The 16,330-nt window shown below is 38.5% G+C and overlaps 2 protein-coding genes across 2 annotated transcripts; both read left to right on the top strand.

Annotated features, from left to right (window-relative positions):
• Positions 1 to 1,681: 1,681 nt before the first annotated feature.
• LOC130463208 (uncharacterized) lies at positions 1,682 to 2,725 on the top strand. The gene has a single exon (XM_056832267.1). The coding sequence runs from the start codon at positions 1,682 to 1,684 to the stop codon at positions 2,723 to 2,725; it is 1,044 nt and encodes a 347-aa protein (XP_056688245.1).
• Positions 2,726 to 2,730: 5 nt separating this feature from the next.
• On the top strand, positions 2,731 to 5,187 carry LOC130463209 (uncharacterized). The gene is made up of 5 exons (XM_056832268.1): positions 2,731 to 3,508; positions 3,631 to 4,246; positions 4,327 to 4,414; positions 4,504 to 4,790; positions 4,863 to 5,187. Exons 1-5 carry the CDS (start codon positions 2,731 to 2,733, stop codon positions 5,185 to 5,187), a joined length of 2,094 nt encoding a protein of 697 aa, XP_056688246.1.
• The last annotated feature ends 11,143 nt before the right edge of the window (positions 5,188 to 16,330 follow it).

Raw genomic sequence — 16,330 nt, forward strand, 5'->3', positions numbered from 1 at the left:
AAAATTAATTTGAAGAACAAAAAGCCAGACAAAGGAGGAACGATATCAAGGATTGAAGCTGCTATACAAAATCTACGAAATTGAAGGTTTAATCCTCCGAATCGGTATGTTTCGAAATTAGTTTTGGGCGTTTTTTATGGTTTGTTGATGTTCATATGTTAATTGCTTTTTTATGGTTTGTTGATGTTCATATGTTCAAATATCTACTTGATTTAGATTTTGTTACCAAATAGGAGGCCTAGGTGCTGTTAATTTCAGACCCCATGCTTTGAATTTCATAGTAATATCTGCAGTATTCAGTTGGCAATGGAAGTTCCCCTCGATTCTCCCCTGTTTTGGTAAACTGTATTATGACTTATGGTTTGCCTTCAAGCGCATATGGGTATATATTCTTGATATGTTATATTGTAAATATTGCTTTCTTGCTTGTTGGAGATTATAGTAATTGATAATACATTCAGACAAATTTTACAAGAAGTTCAATCCCAGCAAGGTCAATTTGCGATATGCTCTGTAATCTGTATATAACAAAATTACATAGAAAATTTTCCAAAGGTTTCAATATATACAATGTCCTGGAAACTCCATCATGTATGGACTTTCATATACGAGTCAGAACCTGCTTCTTGACAGAATGGTTACTCTTTGAGTCATGTGTGTCATTGGTTTCTTTCTCCCAAGGCTTGTGTTATGTTAGGAAATTTTTATTTGTTGTTATTCTTTTTTGAGTCTATTTCTAGGTTAAGCTTCCTGGTATGCGTACTCTTTTATGTTTTTGGGCAATTTGTTAAGATTCAGAGTGGTTGGTAATTTGTTTTTTTAATTTTTTATATTTCTATTCTTGACTTGTGGTTAGTTTTGATTGCTAAATATTTGCTGATGTCTGACAAGTATGACTGGACCCGATACTGTAGAATAAACATCCTAGATATAATCTATGTATAAGCTTAAAATTGAGTTTAACCTGACTCATAATCCAGTTTAACCTTCTGCCCTCTGTGATCCTATATTTAAAATTGCAAGAAAACAGCACAAAAATATTAAAATGAATAATAAATAAATTCCAGGATTAAAATGATCCTTGACTGAATTAACAAGTTCTGCCTATATTCTGATCTTAATAAATAAATTCCAGGATTAAACTGATCCTTGATCTTAATTAACAAGTTCTGCCTATATTCTGAATTAACAAATTCTGCCTATATTCTGACATTTCTGATCTTAATGTCTAAAACCTGATATGAAGCTAGCCATAGTGATAAGTAACCTCTGCAACAACCCGATACATCTAAAAATCTAATACACCCTTTAGTTAGGTTTGATTCCCATCCAAAGTTTGAAAAAATATAGTATTGTCGTATACCCATCCTAAGAATTAGGCTTGTATGCGTATAATATTTTTCATAAAGTTTTATATACTTTTAAGTGTATTAGGCCTGCCTTGGTTGACTTATATGACCAAGAAATCTAGTCGAGTCAGCATTCATTGACTCAATATACTATGTGTGCGAAATTTTATGCTAGCCTGCATTTGCTGAAATTTGTCGTATTAAGTGTTGGATTATTCTACCTCTTACATTTATCATGATCGTGGACCGGTTTTTTTAAAATAACATATTCTTGTCTTTGTTGATTCTCTAGGTAATTTTTTGCTGCCATTTTATTATTATACTTGGTGAAAATGACTCTCTGTAAGGATTGGATTTCCATTAAAGATTACATTGGTGATCCAACATATGCTGAGGGAGTTAATAATTTTTTAGACTATGCTTTTCAAAAGTTGAAAACTGAGACAATTCGTTGTCCTTGTACCAAATGTATGAATGGAGAATCCGGTGATCGTGAGAAAGTAAGGGAACATCTACTTGTTTTTGGAATAATCAAAAGATACACCTTCTGGTATCATCATGGGGAGGGGTTGGATAAGTCAGAAATCGTGTCTGACGAGGATCATGATGAGGGAGAAGACCATGATGAAATTTTTGATATTCTAAGGGATTTATATCCTGCGTTCAATGATGTTAGTCCCTCTGATGATGTCAATGATGTCGAGGAGCCAAATGCCGACGCTAAAATTTTTTATAACCTATTGAAGGATTCACAAGATCCGGTCTATGAAGGTGCTAAGGGTTCTACAATGTCTGCAATCTTGGAGCTTCTTCATATTAAGACTCTTGGTCGTTGGACCAATGAGTCTTTTAGCATGCTTCTCAAATTTTTGAAGAATCGGCTTTTACCTACAGGGTCAACTTTACCAGATTCTTACAAAGAGTCAAAAAAGATCATGAGAAACCTCGGACTTTCCTATGAAAATATCGATGCATGTGTTAATGATTGCATGTTATATTGGAAGGAGAATGAGATGCTAGATGCCTGCAATATTTGCGGTGCATCGAGATGGAAAACTAACAAACACAGTGGGGAAGACAAGTGTAAGTCAAATGGTAAAAAAATACCTCACAAGATATTGCGCTACTTCCCACTAAAACCGAGGTTTCAAAGATTATTCATGTGTTCAAAGACTGCTTCTTTGATGAGGTGGCATGATGGTAAAAAGAATAAAGATGGTACGATGCGACATCCTGTTGATGGAGCCGCGTGGAGTCATTTGACAAGGAGTTTCCCGAGTTTGCATCAGATCCTAGAAATGTTAGGTTGGGGCTTGCCAGTGATGGTTTTCAACCCTTTGCAAACTCGAAAACACCTTATAGTATTTGGCCTGTAGTACTTATGCCATATAACTTACCTCCAGATCTTTGTATGAAGCAGTCTAATATACTTCTTTCGATGCTTATTCCTGGTCCTAAAGGACCCGGTGATGCAATTGACATATATTTGCAACCATTGATCGAGGAATTAAAAGATCTATGGGACACTGGTGTCGAGACCTTCGATGCAGCAACTCAACATCATTTTAATTTACGTGCAGCACTGATGTGGAACATTAATGATTTTCCAGCATATGCCATGTTGTCAGGATGGAGTACTAAGGGTTATTTGGCATGCCCTCGTTGCCTTAAGGATACACGATCAATGAGACTATCTCATGGGGGCAAAGAATGCTACATGGAGCATAGATGTTATTTGCCAAAGAACCATAGATGGCGGAAGGATAAGGATTCATTTGACGGAAAAGTTGAGCATGGTCTACCTCCTGAACCTTGTTCAATTGATGAAATTCTTCGTCAACTCGAGGATCTCGAGAACATTGTTTTGTCCAAGGATCCACATGTGAAGACAAAAATAAATCATGAGCTTAGGGGTGATAATTGGAATAAGAAAAGTATTTTCTTTGAGCTTCCATACTGGAGGAAACATTTGTTACGGCACAATTTAGACGTGATGCATATTGAGAAAAATATATGTGATAGTGTTCTTGGGACAATTATGAACATCAAAGGGAAGACTAAAGACACTATAAAATCACGTCATGACTTGGAAGCTATGGGGATAAGGCCACATTGCACCCAGTCAAAGAAGGGGACAAATATAAGATGCCTCCAGCACCGTTTACTTTTTCTCCTGCCGAGAAGCAAAGATTTTGTAATTTTTTGAAAGAGTTAAAAGTACCTGACGGTTTTTCATCGAATATATCTTACTGTGTCAACACTAAGGAAGGAAAAATTTCAGGTTTAAAGAGCCATGATTGCCATGTAATACTCGAACATCTACTTCCTTTGGAAATACGTGGTCTACTCACTCCACTTGTACGTGAAGCACTGATTGAGCTATCAAGGTACTTTACCTTATTATGTGCTAAAGTACTTAAAGTGAGTGAATTGAAGCAACTAGAGACCCAAATTCCTATCACTCTCTGCAAATTAGAGAAGGTTTTTCCTCCCTCGTTCTTTGATGTGATGATGCATTTGCCAATTCATTTAGCCAATGAAGCTATGATCGGAGGTCCTGTTCAGTTCAGATGGATGTATCCTATTGAACAATATATGTATAAGCTTAAATCTTATGTACGAAATAGGGCTCATCCAGAAGCATCAATTGTGGAGGGCTATTTAGCAGATGAGTGTATGACCCTTTGCTCAAGGTATATGCATAATATAGAAACAAGATTTAATCGCCAGGAACGAAATTATGAAAATGCAAACGGCAGTGATGAAGCCTTCGATATTTTCAGCCATTCTGGTAGAGGTTTAGGAGCTCCAACTGTTATAAGTGTTCCCAGGCGTGAAATGGATCAAGCTCACGATTACATTTTGAAGAACTGCGACGAGGTTCAACCTTTCCTACAGTAAGAGTCTAAGAGTAAATATCTTTTCTTCATATTCACAAAAATTTTCTTTATATTTTTATATACTTTTTTGCTTACAGAGAGTATTCTGAAACTCATCCAATAGATGATTCTGGGATCACCGAAGAGGAATGGAGCGAGAATTTTAGAAAATGGTTTAAGGATGAAGTAAGGAATATATTTTAATACTTCGTATTTGATTTCCAGACAAGTGAATTTTTTTATTATTACTTTTTTTCATTATTTAATTTTGGTAGGTTGCGCTCTTATATGAGAATAATAAGAGCAAGGAAATAGAAAATCTCCTCTCACTTTCACGTGGACCAACTGAATATGTAACATCTTTTAGTGGTTATGTTGTAAATGGATACAGATTTCGTACCCAAAACCTTGATAAGAATTTGAGAACACAAAATAGTGGCGTGGTTGTGTTAGGAAATACGGGTGATGGAGATGAGAACATGGATTATTATGGAGTTGTAACAGAAATTTTAGAGATACAATATCTCGGAGGAAACCGGATTGTGCTATTTCGGTGTAACTGGTGGGATGTATTTGATAAGATAAGAGGAATCAAATAAGATGAATATGGAACCATTAGTATTAATTGCAATAGGCAATTAAAAACTGATGAACCATTTATCTTAGCTAGTCAAGCAAGACAAGATTTTTATGCCACCGCCAACATTAACAAAGGTTGGGTTATTGCATCAAAGACTCAACCGCGCAACTTGTTAGATGATGACAGTGATGTTGATGAGCAAAGTGAAGCATACCAACAGAGTGAATTTGATAGACCAACATATGTTGCATCTTCCTCTACAAGTGCAAGTAGTGAAATATGTAGAAGTCGGGCTAGCATAGATCCCATTATTGTGGAAGATATTTCAATCAAAAGTGGAGAACAACAAGCTCCTGTGAAGAGGAGAAGAGAGGAATGATTCATTACCTGTTGCAGTTGGTATTATTGTGGTGGTTTAGTTATGTGTCAATTTTAGTTTTTTGTGGGGGAGTTTAGGTTTATAAAAGATTTATTGGTCAATTTTCTGTTTGCTTTTGCTTTCCAAAATCTTGATCACCTGACTATTCGTTCCGTAATTGTATTTGTTGTGGTTTTATTGGATTTTTTGTTTGACGTTTTTGTTTTACGAGCTGTTTTTCCAACTAAAAAGTGGTTTGGTTGAATAAGAATGCTCATTGTAGTTATGACTTGCTGGAATTAGATTTCTATGAGTTTGATTGATAATTTATTTGTGAGAAATTGGTTTGATTTTTGAGTTGAATTCTATTGGACTGTTTTAGTCAATGCTGAGTTCGTTCTTGCGATTTGCATTTGTACATATTTCTCTTATACGCTTTGACACGATTTCTGTACAAAGATATATATGCCTTAGATTCAGTCTTGGTCTTGGTTTCTGGCATATGGCATGACTGATTGCTACAGGCCTGTTGTCATTGTTCAGGCCAGTATGTTGTTGTGTAGGGCAGTTCTGATGTGCAACAGTTCTGTTGTTTGCTCTGCTGCAGTGCTACTGTAATCTGTTGCAGTGCTGTTGTACTCTGCTGCAGTGCTACTTTCCTCTGCATTTATGTGTAAGAATGACCAGATGAAAATGATGCTATAAAAGCCATGCTAGTCATCGGTGCGAAAAACTTCTTTTGCATACAAATGACCAAGTACTCGGATTATTCTGACCACCATATGACATTTATGACTAGACTCAACGCCCACCTCAAACACACATGGGTTTATTCACTGATCTGCAGGTGTATTGATGCACTGCTTCTGGTGCTACTAATTTTCTGCATTCTTCATGTTCTTTTGAAAATGAATCATAATTAGGACAATATGTCTGAAACAATTTGGTGTTAAACTAAAAGAATTTTGTGTATGGGGTTTGTATAAATTATTATACATGTTTACATGGAGTTTTAACCAGTTGTTCTGTTGTTCTGTTCTGTTGTGTCTGCATTCAGTTTTGTTTGTGTTGTCTTATTCCTGGTTTTCTCCCTGGATTTGGTGTTTAGGTGCAGTCAGTCTGTTGGCTTGTTCTGGAATGCTTGCAGTCAGTCTGTTGGCTTGTTCTGGAATGCAGGTTGTTGGTAGGGTCGCTGCTGTTGTCTACTGCAGCCTGGTTGCTTAGTTCAGCTAGTGTTTCTGCTGAGTGCGGTTTGTTTGCTGCAGGCTAGTGCTCTAGTTCCTGGTTCATCGTGTGTTGATATGCTTCTGGTTAATTTTTGTGTCTTGTTGCTATTGCGTTATTGGTGTTTGCTGCTAGGGTTGCGGGTTGTGTTTGGTTGTGCTCCCCATTGAATAACAAAAAAGAAAGTAAAAATAAAAAGAAAATCATAACATGAATATCTGACAACGATTTTTGCAAAGAAACTGTTTGCACTCAGTTTAAGCAGAATGGAACAGTAGACAAGTGGTAGCATTATAAACCAAAATGAACTTGTTGTTAGGTTATGATACATATGACATTACATAGATCATGCGGAAACAACCATTAACCCAGGAAACATATTATTTACACATAATCATTTAGCATAGTTTAGATGCATACTCTTTGTTGCGTGCCTTCCCTAGCTGCGCCCGAACCGAACAAGAACAAGTCTTTTAGGACTCCAAGTGTCGTCCCTCCGTAGAAAGTCCACAGCACGTCCGGATCCGCCTTAAGATTGACCAACTAGAATCGCCCTTAAGGTACTCAAAAAATTCGGCACTTTTGGGGCAAGATGGGTGTTTGAATTTTCTCTCAAAAAAAACTCACTTTTGAATACTTTGAAACTTGTGTATAAATTATGACCCCTAGGCCTTTATTTATAGAGTTATGGAAAAGGAATCGTAATCCTAGTAGGATGCGAATTAATTGGAATTAGAATTCTACATGAATTCTACTTAATCAATTTATCCAATAGGAATAGACATTTAATCATACACTGACTCTTGCAGATTCAGGAATCTCGCATGAGCTCAAACTCACACACATACGGCAGCCACAAGGGCTGCCCACGCATGCGAGCAGCAGCCCACGCAGCGCGGCCCACGCATGCGTGGCCTTGTGCGCGCTGGGCTGTGGCGTGCGTGCTTGCTGGGCGATGGCCTGGCTTCGTGCTGGGCCTTCGTCCGGCAGGCCTCGTCCGATGCTAATTCGTACGATACGCTTCTGATTAAAATTCCATTTCCGGAATCTATTTCCGATACGAACAATATTCAATATTTCCGATTCCGGAATTAATTTCCGTTTCGAACAAATATTTAATATTTCCGTTTCCGGAATTATTTTCCGATTCCGGTAATATTTCCGATTCTGACAATATTTCCGTTTCCGGCAATATTTCCGATTCTGGTAATATTTCCATTTCCAACAATATTTTCCGATACGTACCATGTTTCCGTTTCCGGCAATATCTACGACTTGGATAATATTCATATTTCCGATACGATCCATATTTCCGTTTCCGGCAATATCATCGTTTCCGGAGTATTCATTTCTTGCCTGTGACGATCTTAGCTCCCACTGAAACCAAGATCCGTCGGTTCCGAATATTCATAGATGGAGTATTTAATGCCATTAAATACTTGATCCGTTTACGTACTATTTGTGTGACCCTACGGGTTCAGTCAAGAGTAAGCTGTGGATTAATATCATTAATTCCACTTGAACTGAAGCGGCCTCTAGCTAGGCATTCAGCTCACTTGATCTCACTGAATTATTAACTTGTTAATTAATACTGAACCGCATTTATTAGACTTAACATAGAATGCATACTTGGACCAAGGGCATTATTTCCTTCAGTCTCCCACTTGTCCTTAGGGACAAGTGTGCATTTCCTAATTCCTTTGTCGCTCGATGCTTGCTCTTGAACATAAGGTAAGAGTTGTCATCCTTATTATGTCCAGAGGTGTTCCTCGGTTTCAGAGTTCAACTGATCAAATAAACAGATAATCATAGCCTATGATTCATCCGAGCACGGCCATGCATTTCACAGTTTCTAGTTCTCCGAGTGGCCTTGTACAACTTTTAAGCATCTCATCCCGATTTATGGGAGGACAATCCCAATCTTGCGATCTTGAGATTAGACTTCGTTTGATAGGTGATTACCTGAGCGTTGCCTTTATAGCCTCCTTTTACGGTGCGACGGTTGGTCAACGTCAAAGCAACCAGTTCTCAAACAAGTAATCTCAAATCACTCAGGTATTGAGGATTTAGTGTCTAATAATTTAATGAAATTTACTTATGACAGACTTTCATCTCTTACAGTAAAGTTTCATAGGTCTTGTCCGATACTAGTCTTCCCAAAGTAAGTATCTATGCAAATGATTATGACATTGCCATGTCCACATAGTTCAAGAAACAGAACTACTAGTCATCTTGCATTCTAATCGTCTAACGTTTTCTATGCGTCCATTTTTATAGAAAACTCCGACTAGGGACCATTTTCAACCTTTGACATTCAAGTTCACTTGATAGACATTTCTTAGTCACAGGACTGGTCCTGACAGTCTATCTTGAATATATCGTCAAGTTGAAGGGACTCATCATTTAATAAACCACAAATTAAATGGAAAAATGAATTCCTTTCATTTATTGTGAATGATTAACCAATAATGTTTTACAAAGATTTAAACTCTAAAACTTTAAAACATTAAACAGAGACATCAAAGCCATTCTCCAATATGCTTGATTCCCATAGCTGCAGTGTGCGAGTTGTGCTTCGCTTGCGGCAGAGGTTTAGTTAATGGATCTGATATGTTGTCATCAGTTCCAATTTTTCTTATCTCGACTTCTTTTCTTTCAACGAACTCTCGTAGAAGGTGAAATCTACGAAGTACATGCTTGACTCTCTGGTGGTGTCTAGGCTCTTTTGCCTGTGCAATAGCTCCGTTATTATCACAATACAGGGCTATTGGTCCTTTAATGGAGGGGACTACACCAAGTTCTCCTATGAACTTCCTTAGCCATATAGCTTCCTTTGCTGCTTCATGTGCAGCAATGTACTCCGCTTCAGTTGTAGAATCCGCAATGGTGCTTTGCTTAGCACTTTTCCAGCTTACTGCTCCTCCGTTGAGGCAGAAGACAAACCCAGACTGTGATCTGAAATCATCTTTGTCGGTTTGGAAACTTGCGTCCGTATAGCCTTTAACAATTAATTCATCATCTCCACCATAGACCAGGAAGTCATCTTTGTGCCTTTTCAGGTACTTCAGAATATTCTTGGCAGCAGTCCAATGCGCCTCTCCTGGGTCTGACTGGTATCTGCTCGTAGCACTGAGTGCGTACGCAACATCCGGGCGTGTACATATCATAGCATACATTATTGAACCAATCAATGATGCATATGGAATCCCATTCATTCGTCTACGCTCATCAAGTGTTTTTGGGCACTGAGTCTTGCTTAGAGTCATTCCATGAGACATGGGTAGGTAGCCTCGCTTGGAGTCCGCCATCTTGAACCTATCAAGCACCTTATTGATATAAGTGCTTTGACTAAGTCCAATCATCTTTTTAGATCTATCTCTGTAAATCTTGATGCCCAATATGTACTGTGCTTCTCCTAGATCCTTCATCGAAAAACATTTCCCAAGCCAAATCTTGACAGAGTTCAACATAGGAATGTCATTTCCGATAAGCAATATGTCGTCGACATATAATACTAGGAAAGCAATTTTGCTCCCACTGACCTTCTTGTATACACAAGATTCGTCCGCGTTCTTGATGAAACCAAAGTCACTGACTGCTTCATCAAAACGTATATTCCAGCTCCTGGATGCCTGCTTCAATCCGTAGATTGACTTCTTTAGCTTGCATACCTTTTTAGCATTCTTTGGATCCTCAAAACCTTCAGGCTGTGTCATAAACACAGTTTCTGTTAAAACGCCGTTTAAGAAAGCAGTTTTGACATCCATCTGCCATATTTCGTAATCGTAATATGCAGCGATTGCTAACATTATTCGAATAGACTTTAGCATTGCAACTGGTGAAAAGGTTTCATCGTAATCCACACCGTGGACTTGCCTGTAACCTTTCGCAACCAATCTAGCTTTGAAAACTTCAAGTTTCCCATCCTTGTCCTTTTTCAGTTTGAAAACCCATTTGCTTCCAATGGCTTGGTAGCCATCTGGCAAATCGACCAAATCCCATACTTGGTTTTCAGACATGGAGTCTAATTCAGATTGCATGGCTTCTTGCCATTGCTTGGAGCTAGGGCTCGTCATAGCTTGCTTGTAGGTCGCAGGTTCATCACTTTCAAGTAATAGAACGTCATAGCTCTCGTTCGTCAAAATACCTAAGTACCTTTCCGGTTGAGATCTATATCTTTGCGATCTACGCGGGGTAACATTTCTAGATTGACCATGATTCTCACCAGATTCTTCTAAAGGTCTCTGAGTTTCATCCTGAATGTCATCTTGAGCATTCTCTAGAGTTTGTTGTTCGACTCGAATTTCTTCGAGGTCTACTTTTCTCCCACTTGTCATTTTGGAAATATGATCCTTCTCCAAAAAGACACCATCTCGAGCAACAAACACTTTGTTCTCAGATGTATTGTAGAAGTAATACCCCTTTGTTTCCTTTGGATAGCCCACAAGGATACATTTGTCAGATTTTGGATGAAGTTTGTCTGAAATTAATCGTTTGACGTATACTTCACATCCCCAAATCTTAAGAAAAGACACATTTGGAGGCTTTCCAAACCATAATTCGTATGGAGTCTTTTCGACAGCTTTAGACGGAGCTCTATTTGTAGTGAGTGCAGCTGTATTTAGTGCATGTCCCCAAAATTCTAATGGAAGTTCGGCCTGACCCATCATTGACCTGACCATGTCTAGCAAGGTTCTGTTCCTCCGTTCTGACACACCGTTCCATTGTGGTGTTCCAGGAGGAGTCAATTCTGATAGAATTCCACATTCTTTCAGATGGTCATCAAATTCATAGCTCAGATATTCACCGCCTCTATCAGACCGCAGTGCCTTGATCTTCTTGCCTAATTGATTCTCTACTTCACTCTGAAATTCCTTGAATTTGTCAAAGGATTCAGACTTATGCTTCATTAGGTAGACATAACCATACCTACTGAAGTCATCAGTGAAAGTGATAAAGTAGCTGAAACCACCTCTAGCATTTGTACTCATTGGTCCACATACATCTGTATGGATTAAACCCAATAGTTCATTTGCTCTTTCTCCAACTTTAGAGAAAGGTTGCTTTGTCATTTTGCCAAGTAAACATGATTCGCATTTACCATAATCCTCTAAGTCAAATGGTTCTAGAATTCCTTCTCTTTGAAGTCTTTCTAAGCGTTTCAAGTTTATATGGCCTAATCGACAATGCCACAGATAGGTGAGATCTGAATCATCCTTTTTGGCCTTTTTGGTATTTATGTTATATACTTGTTTGTCGTGATCTAATAAATAAAGTCCATTGACTAATCTAGCAGATCCATAAAACATCTCTTTAAAATAAAACGAACAACTATTGTCTTTTATTATAAAGGAAAATCCCTTAGCATCTAAGCAAGAAACTGAAATGATGTTTTTAGTAAGACTTGGAACATGGAAACATTCTTCCAGTTCCAAAACTAGCCCGGAGGGCAACGACAAATAGTATGTTCCTACAGCTAATGCAGCAATCCGTGCTCCATTTCCCACTCGTAGGTCGACTTCACCCTTGCTTAACTTTCTACTTCTTCTTAGTCCCTGTGGATTGGAACATAAGTGTGAGCCACAACCTGTATCTAATACCCAAGAAGTTGAATTAGCAAGTATACAGTCTATAACGAAAATACCTGAAGATGGAACGACTGTTCCGTTCTTCTGATCTTCCTTTAGCTTCAAGCAATCTCTCTTCCAATGCCCCTTCTTCTTGCAGTAGAAGCATTCGGATTCAGAAGTGGGTTGACTGACCTTCCTCTTTGCAGATTTGGCGCCAGTTTGCTTAGTTGGGCTGGCCTTGTTGCCACCTTTCTTAGCATTCCTCTTCTTTCCAGATTTCTTGAACTTGCCCCCACGCACCATAAGCACATCCTGCTTATCACTTTTGAGCGTCTTTTCAGCGGTCTTCAGCATACCGTGAAGCTCAGTGAGCGTTTTGTCCAGACTATTCATACTGTAGTTCAGTTTGAACTGATCATACCCGCTATGAAGAGAATGGAGGATGGTGTCTATAGCCATTTCCTGAGAAAATTGCTGATCCAGCCGACTCATATTCTCAATGAGTCCAATCATTTTGAGAACATGTGGACTTACGGGCTCGCCTTTCTTAAGCTTGGTCTCAAGAATTTGCCTATGAGTCTCGAATCTTTCGACTCGAGCCAGATCTTGGAACATGTTCTTCAACTCACTGATGATTGTGAAAGCATCTGAGTTGATGAACGTTTTCTGCAGATCCGCACTCATGGTGGCGAGCATTAGACATTTCACATCCTTGTTGGCATCAATCCAACGATTGAGGGCTGCCTGAGTGATCCCGTCGCCTGGAGCTTCGGGCATCGCCTCATCTAGGACATACTCCTTTTCTTCCTGCATAAGAACTATTTGCAAGTTCCTTTGCCAGTCAAGGAAGTTTTTCCCGTTCAACTTCTCCTTTTCGAGAATTGATCGAATGTTGAATGAATTGTTGTTTGCCATATTAAAAACTACAATTGAAAAGAATAAACAAATAAATAACCATTCACAGTTTCTCTTAATAAACTTAAATTCTAGCATTCATGCATAATTCAATGTTTATTAAGCATTTTATTCAAGTTATGTGTTCCGGCAGGTGTGAATAAAATGATTCCAAGATCCTAAAATCATTGAAGAACTAAGCACAGTTTGTCGACTTAATCCTAGAACATCTTAGGTAAGCAAAAGCCTTTTGCTAATAGTCTAGAAACTATTCTTGGTTGATAGGTACGTCTAAGAACTTATTAGGTAAACCTATCGAATTTGCCACGACATAAAAGGACTCCTTACTTATATCGTTGAGTTTCACCAAAACTAACATGTACTCACAATTATTTGTGTACCTTGCCCCTTTAGGACCAATAAGTAACACCTCGCTGAGCGAAAACTATTACTAGATTGATGTAAAGGATATCCAAGCAAGTGTATATTTTGGCATGGCACCTTTTAACTCAATTTTTAAGTTTGGAACTTAAGGCTCTTACTATGTTGGTTAGATTTTAAGTGAACTAAAATCCTTAATCATGCAACATAATCAAGCTTTTGATCTCATGCATTTTAAGACATATTTAAAGCAATAAATAACTTAAAACATGCATAAGATATTTGTGATCTAGTATGGCCCGACTTCATCTTGAAGCTTTGACTTCAAAGTCCGTCTTGAAAATCTCCGTGGGAGGCACCATTTTCTTCAAATAGGATAAGTTATAACTAATTACAACTATTTGATGGTACGCAGACCATATTTGAATTGAAAAACAACTTTGGTACTTTAGACCAATTACATTCAAATTAATGGTACGCAGACCATATTTTCTATCCTATTTGGGCCATACTAGTCACTTCATAACCTGCAAAACAGTACATATACAATATATACCATTCACCCATTCATTATCATGAATGGCCCACATAGCTGGTTAGTTAAACACATTATGCATCACGTAAACATTTGCAGCAATTAATCAAGGGCACCAATAATCTACCAATTATTCAGTCCTTATTAATTCTAATCGAGTTGTTTTAACCTTAAGGATTTGTAGACCTAATCAAGAGTTTATGACTAAAAGCACTCCCACTCAAACCAATAAATTCATATGCTTTACTAATTTTAAACATAAAATTGTATTTCTAGTCTAACCGGAAACATACAAATTTAATTAAAATTTAAAGCTCATATAAATTTATAATTGAATCCAAAAATTTAATTTTAATTTCAGTCACATTTAAATTAATTTATGATTTTAATTTTAGTAAAATAATTAGAATAAATGCCATTTATTATAATTATAATATTCAAAATTAAAATCCAAGAAATTAATTCAAATTATTAATTTTAAAAACAATTAAAAATTACGTGAACTGAAATTTTCAAATTAAACATTCAAAACGATCTAATCGTAACGCAAACACCCTACGCGTTGCACGCCCATGGGCTGTACGCACACAGCCATTGCTGGCCATGTGCGCGCAGCCCATGCGCTCGTTGCATAGCTGCTGCTGTCCCATACGCAAGCCTCCGCACAGCGCCCACCGCACGCGAGCTATCGCTCGCAGCGCGCGCGCGTTACCGCGCTCGCTGGTGCGCGAGATCGCTCGCTGGTGCGCGCGAGCCATCGCTCGCTGGGGCGCTGCATCGCTCGCTGGCGCGCGAGATCGCGCGCTGGCGCGCGAGATCGCTCGCTGGTGCGCGCGAGTGATGCTGGGCGCAGCGCTCGTGGCACGCGAGCTTGCGCTCGCTGCGCACGAGGCTGCGCGCTGTTGTGCGAGGCAGCGCGCGCTGTGGCGCAGCTCGCTTGCTGCCCACACGCGACTGCCTTGGCTCGCCCCTCGCCCATGCCCATACGTTCATTGCTCGTGGCACACGACACAAGGCAGGGCTGCTGCCTTGTGCTCGTGCACTACGGCCTTGCTCATTGCATTCGTGCCGCACGGGCGACGAGCTCCCTTGCTCGTCGTCGCATGCCCGCATTATACAACACCCCTTAAGGGTAACACGAAGCGTCCATTGCTTCGCGCGTGCAAGTTATTTGAACGAATCGCATAAAATTTAAAATTTATATTTAAAATTAATGACAAATTAATAAATAATATTAATTTCATAATTTTAGGGCGAAAAAATCGAAAATTTATTATCCAATTGATTTCCGATTGATATGGATTCAAGTCTAGGTCATAAAAATTTAAAATTTATCGTAAATTTACAATTTTTATGGTGGTTTTTAATCATAGGTTTCTAATTAAATTACAATTAATTATGAAAATCAAATTAATTCTAAATTATTCTAATTTTCAACAAATTAATCATAATTACAAATTAGATTGCATAATTAACAAGACTAGGCATTCAAACTTGTTAAACATATGCAATAGGTCAATCAAAAATTCAAGATTTATCAACAAGAATCGCAAATATTTAATTTAACATCTTAAATTTACGAAATTTTGCATTCGAAAAACTAAAACCTTCGAAAAGTCATAGTTAGGCTTCGAATTTGAGAATTCTGGGTTCGGCAGAAAAATACTATTTTTGTCAAAATTTTAGAATGCCTTTTACATGCGGAATTGACACATAAATCACTCAATTCGGATGAGTAATGAAGAAACTGCCGAAAAACTGCGTACGTATAATTAAATAAACGCAATTTGCAACTAATTAACAATTACGAAAATTAATCACCCCTTTTAATTCTTGCAAATTTGTAATATTTAACCATGTTCATGCAATTTAGATTATGAAAATAATAAGGGGCTCGTGATACCACTGTTAGGTTATGATACATATGACATTACATAGATCATGCGGAAACAACCATTAACCCAGGAAACATATTATTTACACATAATCATTTAGCATAGTTTAGATGCATACTCTTTGTTGCGTGCCTTCCCTAGCTGCGCCCGAACCGAACAAGAACAAGTCTTTTAGGACTCCAAGTGTCGTCCCTCCGTAGAAAGTCCACAGCACGTCCGGATCCGCCTTAAGATTGACCAACTAGAATCGCCCTTAAGGTACTCAGAAAATTCGGCACTTTTGGGGCAAGATGGGTGTTTGAATTTTCTCTCAAAAAAAACTCACTTTTGAATACTTTGAAACTTGTGTATAAATTATGACCCCTAGGCCTTTATTTATAGAGTTATGGAAAAGGAATCGTAATCCTAGTAGGATGCGAATTAATTGGAATTAGAATTCTACATGAATTCTACTTAATCAATTTATCCAATAGGAATAGACATTTAATCATACACTGACTCTTGCAGATTCAGGAATCTCGCATGAGCTCAAACTCACACACATACGGCAGCCACAAGGGCTGCCCACGCATGCGAGCAGCAGCCCACGCAGCGCGGCCCACGCATGCGTGGCCTTGTGCGCGCTGGGCTGTGGCGTGCGTGCTTGCTGGGCGATGGCCTGGCTT

Source organism: Spinacia oleracea, chromosome 6, assembly GCF_020520425.1.
Source record: "Spinacia oleracea cultivar Varoflay chromosome 6, BTI_SOV_V1, whole genome shotgun sequence".
NCBI lineage: Eukaryota > Viridiplantae > Streptophyta > Magnoliopsida > Caryophyllales > Amaranthaceae > Spinacia > Spinacia oleracea.

Coding starts and splice junctions, on each gene's coding strand:
- LOC130463208 (XM_056832267.1), top strand. CDS start 1,682: ATGACTCTCTGTAAGGATTGGATTTCCATTAAAGATTACATTGGTGAT.
- LOC130463209 (XM_056832268.1), top strand. CDS start 2,731: ATGCCATATAACTTACCTCCAGATCTTTGTATGAAGCAGTCTAATATA. Junction 3,509..3,630: donor TATAAGATGCCTCCAGCACC/GTTTACTTTTTC, acceptor GAAAAATTTCAG/GTTTAAAGAGCCATGATTGC. Junction 4,247..4,326: donor GAGGTTCAACCTTTCCTACA/GTAAGAGTCTAA, acceptor TTTTGCTTACAG/AGAGTATTCTGAAACTCATC.